This window comes from Sclerotinia sclerotiorum, genomic scaffold, assembly GCF_000146945.2.
Source record: "Sclerotinia sclerotiorum 1980 UF-70 scaffold_18 genomic scaffold, whole genome shotgun sequence".
NCBI lineage: Eukaryota > Fungi > Ascomycota > Leotiomycetes > Helotiales > Sclerotiniaceae > Sclerotinia > Sclerotinia sclerotiorum.
The window spans coordinates 102,896-117,371 of NW_001820818.1; the positions used below are offsets into that span (position 1 = coordinate 102,896).

The 14,476-nt window shown below is 42.2% G+C and overlaps 6 protein-coding genes across 6 annotated transcripts; 2 read left to right on the plus strand and 4 right to left on the minus strand.

The window, feature by feature from the left end:
* Positions 1 to 914: 914 nt before the first annotated feature.
* Positions 915 to 1,823, minus strand: SS1G_11368 (predicted protein; the record flags this gene model as incomplete). The annotated part of the gene is made up of 4 exons (XM_001587326.1): positions 915 to 922; positions 1,105 to 1,159; positions 1,651 to 1,670; positions 1,817 to 1,823. 4 exons carry the CDS (start codon positions 1,821 to 1,823, stop codon positions 915 to 917), a joined length of 90 nt encoding a protein of 29 aa, XP_001587376.1.
* A 1,491-nt stretch (positions 1,824 to 3,314) lies between these two features.
* SS1G_11369 (conserved hypothetical protein) lies at positions 3,315 to 4,474 on the plus strand (the record flags this gene model as incomplete). The annotated part of the gene is made up of 3 exons (XM_001587327.1): positions 3,315 to 3,430; positions 3,486 to 4,270; positions 4,344 to 4,474. 3 exons carry the CDS (start codon positions 3,315 to 3,317, stop codon positions 4,472 to 4,474), a joined length of 1,032 nt encoding a protein of 343 aa, XP_001587377.1.
* Positions 4,475 to 7,153: 2,679 nt separating this feature from the next.
* Positions 7,154 to 8,353, minus strand: SS1G_11370 (hypothetical protein; the record flags this gene model as incomplete). Its single annotated transcript, XM_001587328.1, has 3 exons — positions 7,154 to 7,746; positions 7,815 to 7,920; positions 8,036 to 8,353. 3 exons carry the CDS (start codon positions 8,351 to 8,353, stop codon positions 7,154 to 7,156), a joined length of 1,017 nt encoding a protein of 338 aa, XP_001587378.1.
* Positions 8,354 to 9,142: 789 nt separating this feature from the next.
* SS1G_11371 (hypothetical protein) lies at positions 9,143 to 10,027 on the minus strand (the record flags this gene model as incomplete). The annotated part of the gene is made up of 1 exon (XM_001587329.1): positions 9,143 to 10,027. One exon carries the CDS (start codon positions 10,025 to 10,027, stop codon positions 9,143 to 9,145), a length of 885 nt encoding a protein of 294 aa, XP_001587379.1.
* Positions 10,028 to 10,759: 732 nt separating this feature from the next.
* SS1G_11372 (3,4-dihydroxy-2-butanone 4-phosphate synthase) lies at positions 10,760 to 11,547 on the plus strand (the record flags this gene model as incomplete). Its single annotated transcript, XM_001587330.1, has 2 exons — positions 10,760 to 10,820; positions 10,892 to 11,547. 2 exons carry the CDS (start codon positions 10,760 to 10,762, stop codon positions 11,545 to 11,547), a joined length of 717 nt encoding a protein of 238 aa, XP_001587380.1.
* Positions 11,548 to 12,849: 1,302 nt separating this feature from the next.
* Positions 12,850 to 14,314, minus strand: SS1G_11373 (hypothetical protein; the record flags this gene model as incomplete). The annotated part of the gene is made up of 3 exons (XM_001587331.1): positions 12,850 to 13,524; positions 13,669 to 13,808; positions 13,864 to 14,314. 3 exons carry the CDS (start codon positions 14,312 to 14,314, stop codon positions 12,850 to 12,852), a joined length of 1,266 nt encoding a protein of 421 aa, XP_001587381.1.
* Positions 14,315 to 14,476: the final 162 nt, after the last annotated feature.

A 14,476-nucleotide genomic window follows, 5' to 3' on the forward strand; every position in this document is an offset into this window, starting at 1 on the left:
TGATTGACATGGTGCGAATGATGATTCGAATGCCCAGGTTATTTTGTAGATGGATGGTTTGGTTACAGGGAGAAAGTTGGGCGGCAAGAGTCCTTTCACAGCGATAGTAACATGAATGAATGAATGAATGATACCAAGGAGTCTTAGTTGGGGTTGCTGGGAGCGTTTCGGGAATCTGCTTTTGCTTTTGCAGTCTTTTGGCCGGTTGGCTGGCTGGGGGTATGGATAATGGGTACTGAATGGATGGTGTTTATTTAATGTGGGCTAAATATCTTGATTTATGGAATGGGAAATGCCACAATAACGAAAGCAGATGACGGTGTCAGGTTTTACACTATGGATGATGGGGTCATATGAACATGGGATATCCCTCTATAAAGATGGAGAGATATTTTTCAACAGCTAGCTCATTTAAACGTTTTGTGTCAATCAAATGGTTCTTCAAGACTTGATTGGCTCTTGTGTTGCTTGAGTGCCGAGACAGGATGGTGAAATGATAGCAATAGCGAGATATCGGAAGTTAAAACGATGGCGTTCATATCTTCTTCACGTACATGGCAAGCCAAATATCGCAATGAAAATACATGTCCGCAGAGGCAGAAGTAAACAGACGAACTTCGATATAAAAGTTTTTCTATATCTTTGAATCGTCAGCAATGGTTTCATGGGCGAAGAAAATTATTTAGATTATGTGGACAGAAATGAAATTTCAGATCAAAGCCTAGTCATAGGCATTTTCATCAATTACCAACGTGTGGATATGTCGACCGTCGTGATAAAATAATCATCATATAAAAAGGTGAAGGGATGAAAATAGATAAGAGATAATAGTAACATACCATGTAATATATAGCACCGTGTCAGGCGACATCATGCAGTATGATAATTTAACTTGAGTTAACCTGGCATTGCAGTCACGGATCTGAACGATAACCGTTAGCAATGGTCATGACTTGATAACAAAAGTATATAATGGCATGAGCATATATTCAGTTAAGATAGGCTCGTCACAACCGTGAGGCTTGGACATATGCTTGTCATTTGTCGATCGATGTCATCAGAATGCTCGAGGGCTGCCGGAGAAATGTACTGAGGTTTTCTTACCAAATAGGTTGAAAATCAAGGCATCGACCAAATAAGATTGCAGTGCTTGGAAAATCTAAAAAGGTTGATATTAGCACATGCTTTGACACGATACACATTAAAAAAGGATTCCTATCTAAAAAAATTCAGAAGGCATGAATGGTTTAATTTTGATGTTGTCAACATGGAAAACTCCAATCAGACTCGTCATCTAAAAATGCTCATCATAAAAAGTATGGAGGGCAAGAGAAAATGTTTATTTACCTAAAGCGTGAACACTCATACAGGTGAAGATATTGGTGCGCCAGAGTCAATCAAGACCTGGAACGCGCGAAGTACACTTGAGACATCATAACAATCTATGCTTCCAAAATCAGAAACCGTATTTCAAACATGTGTACAACAGATGATGATAAGATGACTGAAATCAGTGGGCGAGGTTTTCTAGGCCTGCCGCAAAATGGCATATCCATCAAGACCAGAACCATTTTGGAACTGTCGGAGCCCAGTGCCATTCATCATTTTGTGCAATCGTGGTGTTGAAAAGTGAGGAGAATTGAGTCGTACCTCGTGATTATCGGGCTCATCTAATCTTATAACATAGTCAGCATCAACTTAAGAGGAAAAAATATTAATCAAAATTGAGTTGGAAGAATTTGCTCAGTAACAGCCTTTTTTGTCGTCAAAAGCCCGAGGACTTCAGTCGGTAATTTCCAGCGTGCAAAGCACAAACTGATCATCATCACAAATTGTATGTGGGAAAAAGAGAAAAGAATGGAAATAGGGGGAGCTTACAATTTTAAATGAGCCGAAAAGAGAATCAGAAAATTTGTTATAGCAAATGCGAAAAGCATGAGTTGACATCTGTCTCAATTGTTAGCAATGATCAAAGTTATCAAGTTGCTAAAATGAGCAAAATTGTGATCCAATATCAGACTGACGTGTTACAAAAGTTTCATGTCCCGTAGGATCAAAGACTCTAGTTTGCGGTTGTTGTTTTGTCATCACATAATGAATGAAAGGGGGAGAAGAAATAGATGCGCTTACCATTGATGATGAATTGAATTGGATTGAGTTGAATCAATCCAATTCATACTGCATGAAGCAGAGTTGTTGTATTGAAGAATAATATTTTGGAGATTGTGTAAGAAGATGCAGAGTTTTGTAGCTCAAAAATTTTATTCGCGCGCTAGACTAGCTCGAGATTTAGCGCGGGATGGAAAGTAACCTGAGGTTGATGATTCAAAACTGAGGGCTTTCTATTTCACGTGATCAAAATATGAATCCAGTGATGTTCTTGCCACTTCTCACCGCCTGATACTCTAAAGCCGAACTGCAGAATCGTTCTCATCTCACCGACAAAAAGTTCCCTCATCAAGCAATGGAAAAACATTCTTGCGAACGGAAAAAGAGATGACATATCCGTCCGAAGCCGAATTTGCCCGCAAGATTCCCAAATGATTTCCAGATCACCTGCAGTTCTCAATATCTCAATGTAAGCGGGTTACCAATTCTGGAATCTGTTATTATTCATCTTCCAATAATCATTCTGATGTGCGAAGGGGCGAGACCGTGATCATTACCAACCACATGGATTTTGTTTCTCATCCGACCGGAAAATCATCGTTCTTCTTCCTCCTCCGTTAATTCGACAAGCCATTGTTACGTTTTGCCGTGTTTATATACTGCATTAATCCTTTCCAGGGCCCCATTTCCTCGGATCATTTTAGCGCGGGGCATTGTATGAACAAAGCATAAGACATGGGACCTGAGTGCGGGGCTGATGGGGACTCGTGGGGGCTTTTACTGCTTCAGTTATCCAATATTGGGAGAGTCATGTTGAGGGGGATCAGCTCCAATATTGGTTTGCCATTTAGCTTGGAAATATAATGGAGCATACATACATGAGATTGAAGCTATGATATCAGAATAAATAGAAAGGTACTTATTTCTCCTTTCTTTCCACTTTCTTTTGATTCTCCTTTCTTTCATTTTACTCTCCGTTTCCCCACGTTATAGAGCTCCTAGCTAGTACTTACTTACCCATTGGTGTTGTCGTCCTGTCTTAATTCTCAGCAAATTACTGTTTCCGGATTTCATACCCGCGTCAACCCGAGGTCCAGTATTTAAAACAAAACCCCCTACTTTGATACCCCTCGACAATACTTTACTTTTTACTTCCACATATATCAAATCATCAATTCAAAAATCTACTTCTCAATAACCTCAAAATGTCTCACGGCGGTGATCAAGGCTCAACAGAGCACATTAACACAGATATTGTTACTCTTACGAGGTTTCTCACCGAAGAGCAAGCAAAAGTTAAGGAAGCAACCGGAGATTTCACGTATGCTATATTTCTATTTGATTTCCTAAAACTACAGAAAACTAACAAAAACCAGACTCCTTTGCCATGCCCTCCAATTCTCTTTCAAATCCATAGCATATTATATCCGTCGCGCCTCGCTCATCAACTTAACCGGTCTCGCAGGATCCAGCAACACCACTGGTGATGATCAAAAGAAACTCGACGTAATCGGAAATGATCTTTTCATCGCTGCCATGAAATCCTCCGGAAAATGCGCCGTTCTCGTTTCAGAGGAAGAAGAAGAAGCCATTTTCTTCCCCGAAGCTAAAGGTGCTCGTTATGCCGTAGCATGCGACCCTATTGATGGTTCCTCTAACCTCGACGCTGGTGTCTCGGTCGGCACAATCTTTGGTATTCATAAACTCGCAGAAGGCTCCACGGGCACCAAAGAAGATCTTCTCAAGCCTGGTACCGAACTCATCGCCGCAGGTTTCACCATGTACGGTGCCTCAGCTCAATTAGTTATTACAATGAAGGGAGGTGGTGTCAATGGCTTCACAATGGACAACGCTTTAGGAGAATTCATCCTCACACATCCCGGAATGAAATTACCCAAAAAGAGATCCATCTACTCAGTCAACGAGGGAAATTCCCTGTACTGGGAAGATACCACCAAAAACTACTTCAACTCATTAAAGTACCCCGAAACCGAAGGAGGAAAACCTTATAGCGCAAGATACATCGGAAGTATGGTGGCAGATGCCTATAGAACATTATTGTATGGAGGTATTTTTGCATATCCCGCGGATAAGAAGAGTCCAAAGGGTAAATTGAGAATTTTGTATGAATGTGCGCCTATGGCCATGGTTTTTGAAAATGGTATGTCTTTCTATTCTCTTTTTTGATATCTCCCTGTCAAGTGTGTATAGACAATTAACAACATCCCTCACAGCCGGCGGCCAAGCATTAAACAGCAAAATGGAAAGAATGATGGATGTAGTACCAGAAGATATCCACGATAGATCAGGTATCTTCATGGGTAGTTGGGATGAAATGGAGAAGGTGAAGTCATTTCATAAGTGAGGGGTGACAGTTAGTGAGGGTACCAGGTTAGGAATTAGGTAGCGAATATCATTGTTTCTTGGCCTGAATATCTCATCTCACTTACTGCGCTTTGAAGTGAGGTGGGACTATGAAATAAATAATAAATACAAGAAGTCTAGTGCAGGAAAACTGATAGGCGTCATACTGTTCAATGAAGTATGTATTCCTCAACCTCACTTACTTAACCGTACTAGGTATTTAAAGTGACAAAATCTTACTCTAATTACCTACCTTTCTCTGACTATGTACCTACTTCTATACATACATATAGCTATACATATACATAGCCCAAATCATCCACCACGTAATCTTACATTGTCGGTGAAGCAATAAGGTACTCTCGAGCAAAGCGAGGGGAATAATTCGTACCGAGAAATTTTAGCCCCTCCCCTTTCCTTTTCCTTGAGATAAAAACCAAGCTTCTAAACGTTGGCAATGATATCCCTCAGGTTTAAACTTATGCTTCACATTTCCTTTCAATGTACAAACTATCCCCAACGATTAGAAGATTCCTCAATCCTCATCCAATAATATAACATGACCTCATTATAACCCAACCCCATCGCTTCTTCATACACTACTTCGAATCCGTCCTCCCATACCCCGGAAAACAAAATGGACGTTCTAATTAGATGTTCTTCTGTTCCTGTTCTGCACAATATTACTATATATATAACACAGTATTTCATCATTCATACAGTATTGAATCAGCACAGATAGATAGGTAGACGAAATGAAGATACTTGGTTGAACTTTCTTCCATCTTCTCAATTGATGCTCAAAAGAAATATTTATTGCCTTGGCCAGAGTAAAATATAAAATCAAAATCCCAATTCTCTCGTTCACTCAATCTTGAACCTACAACCCTACAACCATATCTGCGCCTAAGCTCCTATAGATTCTGACTAATGGACTTATAGACTCATCTATAACTGTCCGTCTTCTATTTACTCTACCAAATCGCACGGGATATTCCTCTGAATTTGGTAATTAGTACCATATTATATGGTCCATATAACTAGTATAATAAAGAAAACCCTAACGACCTATAATCAAGAACTGTTGACCCGAAGTTCGACATCAGAATACATAAAAGCATGCATGCCACCACGATAATAGCCACCCATCCAAGACTTAATAATGAGTAGTAAGCATCATGTAAAGTTCTGCACTAAGGCGAAAAGTATCAATCTCGTGATTCGAACGGAATTTTGACGCTACTTCATTTCCATGCCGGCGTTGATGTAAACCACTTAGTCCATCTAGATACATCCGTATCCTGAAGTTGATATAGTCGTTTCCACAAAAAATCATTATGTAGATATCAATAATGCCTTTTCTTGATTTTCGAGTTGCGCGAAAAATAGCGTGATTGTAGTTTAGATTATACTGGTACCTTTTGCAGGAGCAATTGTGATTCCGTCAAGATGGCTGTAATAAAATAGCCTTCCCAAAAACCGATAGGATGATCTCGAGCAGGAAAGACAGATTCCCATCCGATATCTCCTCGTTCTCAATGGGAGTTCTGTTCAACGTTATTACATGCGTCTCGTAGTGAATCACAATTGCATAATTATAATAGTACACAATTCCGCGATCATTAAGTCTTTATCCATCATGATGAGAAGGAAGTATGAATGATACTTGCATGATACAGACGGGAGTATTAATATATCAGGATATGAAAGGGATAACATCAGTATATATTGATCTAAACCTCAAGATATAATTATATCTATAATAAGTATAACAATCAACATTAGAAGAAGATCAAGAAAAGAACAGGAACCTACACTGAATAATAACAACGCCTTCTTCTTATCGATGTCAGAGAAGTTCATTAACGAAATATCTGTACATAAACTTCGTCATTCATCAACTAATCAACCAATTCGTCCGCACCGTATATGATCGAGCCTCGAAAGTCCTAACACTAAGCTTCATAACTTTCTTTTGGGGTCGACCACTATCTTAGTCTACCTAGCTAACACTCTTGAATAATAGTAAGACCAAACAATGAAGAACCAATCCCTCATACACAAAACCACAGACATCAAAACCTTCTTGGCTAGAAATATACATCATCCGATTTAATAAGAAGAATTCTTGTGTCTGTTAGCGTGGGGTCGGGGAGGACTATTAATTTTGAGCTATGATCTTGAGAGCTAAGCTCAGCTATGATTTTCAATAAAACAGGATATATAATTTAAAGAGAGTAGAAATACCGATCCGATTAAGGAATATAAGTTTATGAATGACTTTCTATAAACGCGGTAAAAGAAGAGACATAAAAACTTCATTCTTTATGAAAATCAGATTATGTCCAACTCACAATCGAGATAATAGTACTTTTTAAAGCAAGGACACTACAGACACGACTAAGATTCTCAACACTTGTTGCACTCTAGACAAGCTTTATAACTCATTATTTATTTTGGATAGCCCTGTTAGCTCACCCATTTTTTTACTTTCAAAATCCCAAACTCCTTCGCTACATAGCTACATTACAATAGTACACAGCTGAGTGAAAGTAAATATCTTGTACACTTTTTTGCTCCGCATTCCTCTTAGCTCCCGATCAGTCCTTTGCAAATTTCGATTGTCTCTCGATGCTTGAACTCTCATTTCTGCAATTGACCCAACTTCATCCTAACCTTATTAACGTCTTCCCCTTCCGCCACCACCTCCACCACGACCCCGACTTCTACTTCGACTCCTGTCATCATAGCTACTATAGCTACTATAACTAGGACTTCTCCTCCTTCTACCATCTCTACTTCCATCCCTATCTCTTCCACCCCTGCCTCCGCGACCTCCAAAACTATCTCGCCTGTCTCTTACTCTATCTCTCCTCGGTAACGGTGATCTCGATAGTGATCGACTACTCAAACTTCGACTTCTCGTTCTGTGTCTCCGGGGGCTTCTGGATCTCTCACGAGTTCTTTCGCCAGGTCTATAAGTATCACCACCTCTATCCCTATCCACCAGTCTTCCTCCTCCCGTTCCACCTCCACTACCTCTAGAATCGAAACCACCACGAGAACTCCTACCACTGCCAAGCGGAATTCTTGGATCAATATTTACTCCACGACGAGCCATGGGTGGTTGTGGGCTAAACTTGCGGCGGGGTAAAACAATTGATACATTTATAATGGCGCCATCGAGCTGTGATTCATGCATATGTGCTATGGCGGATTCGGCAGATTCTGCGGAAACGTAAAGGATATAAGCGGTACCGCGATTGGTATTGACTTTCAAATAATGTTAGCTGATATTTTGTTGAAAATAGGAATATTAGAGTATGGATAGGTAAACTAACAACTTCTGTTCATGGGTACATCTAAATCTTTAATCTCACCATAACTACCAAATATTTCACGAAGATGATCTTCAGTAACATTTTTTGTAAGTTTCTCAATAACAACCTGCAAGGAGAATTGATTGTTAGCATTTATGTGTCGAATCAATTGCCAAAAACTCCACTCCTTAATAAATTCTTCCAACTGGGAGAAGGGACAAAACAACCACGAGCAAACAAACCTTAGTACTCCTCACGCCAGCGACGGCACTCTCACTTCTCTCCCGGCTTCTGCTTCGAGTTCTGCTTCGTCCTCTAGGACTTAAACTCCTCCCCCTACTTTCACTTCTGTATCTGCCACCTCCATTTCTACCAGTACCAGCTACACTTCTAGAACGACTCGCTCTACCTCCCGATCTAGATCTCGAACGGGGAGAAATCGAACGGCGAGGAGAACGGCTGCGCGACCTTGAATAACGAGATGCGCTAGAATATGGTGTTCGTGAACGTGAAACTCGGGAGCGACCCCGTGGAGCAGGTGAGGGTGTTCGTGAGGGCATCGTGTTGATAGTTGTGGATTTGTGATTGGAAAAGAGGGAAATGGATGGCTTGATAAATTGATTGCGATGCGATGAGTGTCGCGTTTGGGGAATTATTTTGCGCGAGGCTGGGCCGTGCACTGGCGATCAGATTTAAGAGGGGAGTGAGGTGTCTAGTGCCTGAGGCTTCAAAGTCTATTTGAGGTATGTTTGCCCAACAGATCGTCTAGAGATGTTTTCCTCACAAAGTTGAAGATATAATTCTTCTGTGAACACTAGTGTTTTCATACCATATCATGTCAATCTTTTATCTCATGATTGAGGAATATATGGTTATGGTACACTTACAGTCACGCTTTGCATTATTGTCATTACTTAAGTCCCTGCTTGACGCCTAGTTATAAACCACCTCGAGAGCCTAGAGCACTTCCACGTGATCTAGTCGGCAAACCTCGTAACAATTCTCTAATATATAAGATTACATTCTGTAGATATTAGAATGTAATGAGTTTCTTTAAACTTGTATTTATATTTATATTTGGGATATATTTAACACTAGTAAATTTCACTTGAGCCAAGTATCCTAAAGCTTCATCTGTATAGGTAGAGAATGAAGTTTAAGTCTCTCTAAAAGGTATAGTTATTGGATTAGGTGGGGTGGGGGGGAGGCTTCAAGCATATTCCTCCTCGTTGGAATCAATAGAGCTGAGCTCGAAAATACGATTGAGTATATATATCTGCCTTTGATATAATTTCCACAGCCAATCTACTCAACATCTATACTATCATACACATCCACAATTCCCCCAATTACACCCTCCTAACCTCATCCCTCCTAATCCCAAAGAAATAATTCCCCACCTTCTCACTCCCAGGCACAACCTTCCACCCCAAACCCGGCACATAAACCACCCCCCTAACAATCGGACTATTCCAACCCCTCTCCCTCAAAAAATGTCCCCTCAATTCCTCCTCATTAATATACTGATACCAATCATGAGTTCCCCTCGGCACAATCCCCATAACATCCTCCGCTACTACCTTAGTCGTCAACCAACTCGTCCACGTCCTCGCCATCGTACTCATGATAATCCAACCCCCCGGCTTCACAAACGGCATACACTTATCCAAAAACGACGACGGATACGTAATATGTTCGATAACCTCAAACAAAGACAAAACATCATACTGTTCCTCTTTCGTTTTCGGTATTGATAACCCTTCAATCGACGTATTTAAATAAGTTAATTTCCCCGCCAAAGCGGGATCTTTCCTCGCGTGTGCTTTTGCAACAGATAATACTACCGGCGAAGGATCAATCGCGGTAACACTCCCGGAACTTCGCAATCGGGCAGCACTCTCAGCGAAAATTCCTCCGCCGCATCCTACATCTAGATATCTCAGTCCTGAAGTTGCGGGTGCTACCGGTTGTGAGGCATGACATGTACGGATGAAATCATGACGGAGCGGATTCATCAAATGTAATAATCGGGAAGAACCATGGGGATCCCACCATGTAGAAGCCAGGGCATTGAAATGTGAGACTTCATCTGGATTGACGGATGAATTGCTAGTAGAGGTGGTAGATTGACATCGGAATTGGTTTTGGATGTATCGAGGTGCGGTTCGGAAAAGTAGATTGATATTTCGGAAGGATGTGGGATGTAGTAGTGGCGTGGAGATTGTGAGGGGCATGATCGATGAGTGATGTCCTAATCCTTCTTCGCAAGCCAACTTCTTTACCAATTGAGATTAGATGATTATGTACTCAAGTATAGTACAATACAGTAGTAGCCAAGTGAACATGAGATCAGCTCCAGGAAATCGAATCGTCTCGGCTCGAATCCTCAGAAAATCCCCAGGTAGTCCATGAAACTCTCAACCATGATTTGTTACAAACATTTCTGCTGACAAAGAAAACCCATCTAGTTTTGTCAGCCTCGGTCAGCCCTTGTGCATATCCCCCCTGCATCTTAGCAAAAACGCAAAGTCTAAAGATCTTGGACCTTACTCATACATCCAAACATCCCGCCCTCAGTAAAATAATCTTCGTAATCTTCCGAGAAACAAAAAATGTACTCAGGGCACCTTGATGTTCACCCTTTTTTTTTACCTGTAGATCCGTGTCCTTTCAATTGAATATATAATCAGGCTTGACTTTTTTTGTATAATACTTTTTCTAGAAATATTGTTCTTATACATTCCAATTTGATAGTTGTTTTTTAGAAAGAGAAAATTGATTTTGAATTATTGTTAGATATCTACTAATTACACCTAACTATCTATCTCACGACATCTCCCCACTATCATTCGGGAGGGAAGCGGCGAACTTTTATACTTTATACATATTCATCCTATCTCCTCTACCAGACTCTCTTACTCTCCCTTCTTTTCACGCATACACAACATTCTTCACAGAAATTCAAAATGCCCTCCTCGGATATATCCCACGAATTCGACACAATCGAAGACACAATCACCGCCTTCAGTAAGTCTCCTCCCTATCCGTCCACTCCAAACCCTCACTCCCACCGCAATCTCAACTAAACCCCTCCCTAGAAAATGGTGAATTCATAGTCGTTCTCGACTCCGCCTCCCGCGAAAACGAAGGCGACCTAATAATATCCGCCAGCGACATGACGCCCGAAAAAATGGCCTTCATGGTGCGCTACACCTCCGGTATAATCTGCACGCCGATACCCAGCAGCCTAACGACGCAATTCGATCTTCCCCAAATGGTAGACTCGAACGAAGATCCCAACCGCACCGCCTACACCATCAGCATCGACGCCAATCACCCGTCCACCAGCACGGGCATCAGTGCCCACGATCGCTCGCTAACCTGTCGCACGCTCGCGGATCCAAAAGCCGGTCCCCAGAGTCTCCGACGACCGGGCCATGTATTCCCGCTGAGGGCGCGAGAGGGCGGCGTCCGCGAGCGACCGGGCCACACGGAAGCCGCGGTGGAGTTTTGCAAATTAGCTGGCAAACCACTCGTGGGAGTAATATGCGAGATAGTAGACGACGGGGAGGAAGTCAGCGGCGAGGCGATTAGAAAGGAACCCGGGATGTTGAGACGAGATGGATGTTTAGCTTTTGGAAAGAAGTGGGGTTTGAGGGTCTGTACGATTGAAGACTTGGTAGAGTATATGGAAAAGAAAGAAGGGAAATGGGTGAAGAATGGGGGAGAGCAGTGTAATGGAAATGGGGTTTAAGACCTAAAACCTTTTTTTTTCTACGTCTTCTGGGGGCGAGAGAGAGACAGAGACGGAGACATAACTCTTGACTCTGTGATCAAACACGAGGAGAAACCCAAATTCAAACTCAGGTAGTAGAACTATCCAGAGACAGAAGATTGGGGCTGGGCGGCTGGGGTGGGTGGGGGGAGGGTGTTAGTTGGGGGGTTTAGATAGATATGTGAAAAGGAGTTCACCCGGTCGTCCTCACTATTTTATTTTATTTTATCTTATCTTATTTTCTTATATGTACATCTAACATCTAACATCAAACATCTACATCTACTTTCTATGAACTTGGTAATCTTATATTAGATAGACACCAAAGGGGGAAAAGAAAAAGAAATCTCAACAATGGAAATGGATATTCTACTTGGTTTTCAAATGAGTGTTCCATTACCCCGAGCCTCTCTATTTTGACCAAGTTGCTTGACATGTGCGGCGTGCACTGCACTGAGCAGTGAGCTCAAACCCAATGTCAACAAGATTCAAGTTAAAGGGCTCAATAAACTTTACTTCAAAAATCGCAAATACACAGGCACGTCACACCACACCACACTCTCACGACATAAGTCACAAAATTCATTTTTAAATTTTTTCATTGCTGGCAATTCTACATACATAATGTCGGGCGCTAGCAAATGCAGCAAAAAAAAAAAAGAGCCACCAATCAGCCACCTACCCATCAATTTATTCACCCGCCCCCCGCCCCCCGTGTCCCAAACCAGACTAAACCCATCCCTAGAATACCTCTTTACAATAAAGAAGTAAGGAGTTGAGCCCCGCCGACCAATTTACCACATGAGCTAATGCATACATCTCATACCAAAAGGAGTAACTTGTCGAACGAGCAAGTCAAAAGAGAGAAAGGAGCGACGTGAAGCTAGCTAGCCAGATACCAGATACAGAATATGTGAAAGGTGAGGAACCGAGCAAAATCATAATTATCACCATGATCCACAATCCCTTAGTTGCCCCATCAGAAAAGTAAGGTCATTTGGTTCATGATGTCTAGAAACCCTTATTTCGCGCCAAAAAAAATAACGCCTGGAAAGTATAAGACCGCAATAGAATCTCAAAAACGCCAATATCGAGATAACAAGCCTTTTGATAGTATGCAATACTGTCGAACATCAGGTGTGAACGATCAGAAAGAAACGAAAGAAGGAGTCGTGATGTGTACAGGGTATCAAGCACAATACATGAAAGATTTCATTGCGCTACGAAAACCGGAGAATAAGCTGAGGCAATAGAAAGAAAGTTCCGAAAAATGTGATTTCATCATTGAGCTGTAGCCCACATCTCATTGATTCTTGGTTTCATATCATATTGTTCTGGCTCCGTGCTCTGTGGTCGTCTCATATTTGAGTTTGGGTAATACATCTGGCCCATAGCAGCGCCAGATCCATAAGGATCGGGATCCGGATAGACGTAGTTGTTGTTGTGCGATGGAGATGCCATTTGGGATGGTGATTGCCAACCCATGTTTGTCATGTGCGGGCTACCATTTGCGCTACCTGGTTGACGCTGTTCCATGTTGGCAGGAGGCTCTAGAATGCTCGGCGGGCCATAACCTGTTGGATGGGAGGTAGGTCGCTGCATGCCATTGGTAAAAGCGGTAGAAACTGGTGGTGGTTGATTTGGTACACCATAATCACCTCGAAGATGTCCTGGTAAGGAGCTGTTGTTCATGTATCCGTAGTCACCAGGGTGGCGTTGCATATTATTCATTGGTGCCATGTCAGAACTTGGAGAAGCAGAGAGATGTCGGCCTGGGGAAGGTGTTGACATCGGAGATCCATTGTTTGAATACGACTCGCCATCTGAACGCTGTCTGCTGGGTCGGTTGTTCCCAGGACGACCGGCTAGAGCAGCAGCAGTTGCAGCAGCAGCCTCTTCGACGGTTCCTGTATGATGATTTTGGTGACGGGTCAAAGTGGTTCTTCGGGTGAAAGTCTTTTGACAATCAGCATACGGGCATTTATATGGACGCTTCCCTGAATGAATTCTTCTGTGCCTGGCAAGAGAGCTAGAGTCACTGAAGGGCTACATACAGTTAGTAAAACTTGTCTAGATCATACGTTATACAGGAATGCTTACCTTTGCACAACGTTCGCAAGTGTGAGGCTTTTCACCAGTGTGGACACGTAAATGGACTGTTAATGCGGATCTTTGAATGAATTGTTTACCACAACCGGGATAATCACAGACATGGGGTCGAACTCCACTGTGAATACGCTCTGAAGAAACTGTTAATGCTCGGTTCTCGGTAATGTTGTGAATAAAGAAACTCACCATGTCTTGCAAGATCACTTCTTCGGGCGAATCCTTTACCACAGGTGCTACAAGGGAAAGCCTTTGTAACAGTGATATCGCCAGGTTGGCGTTGACGTGTATTATCTTGCTGTTGTGTAGACATCATTCCATTGTCGAAAGCAACATCAGGACGATAAGGTTGTTGCATCATTGGCATTGAGTTTTGCATACCAGGGGGTGAAGGATAGCGCATGCCGTTTGGTGCTCCGTTCATTCCGTTCATACCCATCCGTGGTGTAGAATATTGAGAATGCTCAGAGCCATGAGGAGAATTACCTCTCTCAGAACCAGCATCAGACATGCGTAAACCGTTGGCTTGCGATATAGATTGGAGTAGGTGTAAGTCTTGAGCCTGACCACTTGCCGATGCCGCCGCCGCCGCCGCTGCTCCTTTCACACCTTTTGAATTAACTATCTCTTTGATATCCATGGTGTGATGAAATGTATTTCCTGGCTAGGAAAATGAGGTAAAGAGGAAGAAAGAGGATTATAGGATGTGATGGACGCTTGGATCAAGCGTTCGTACCAAGTTTTAAAATATGGTACCGTGTCTCGAAGGTTGCTTTGTGTCTCGGGAAGCAGTGTTCGAGAG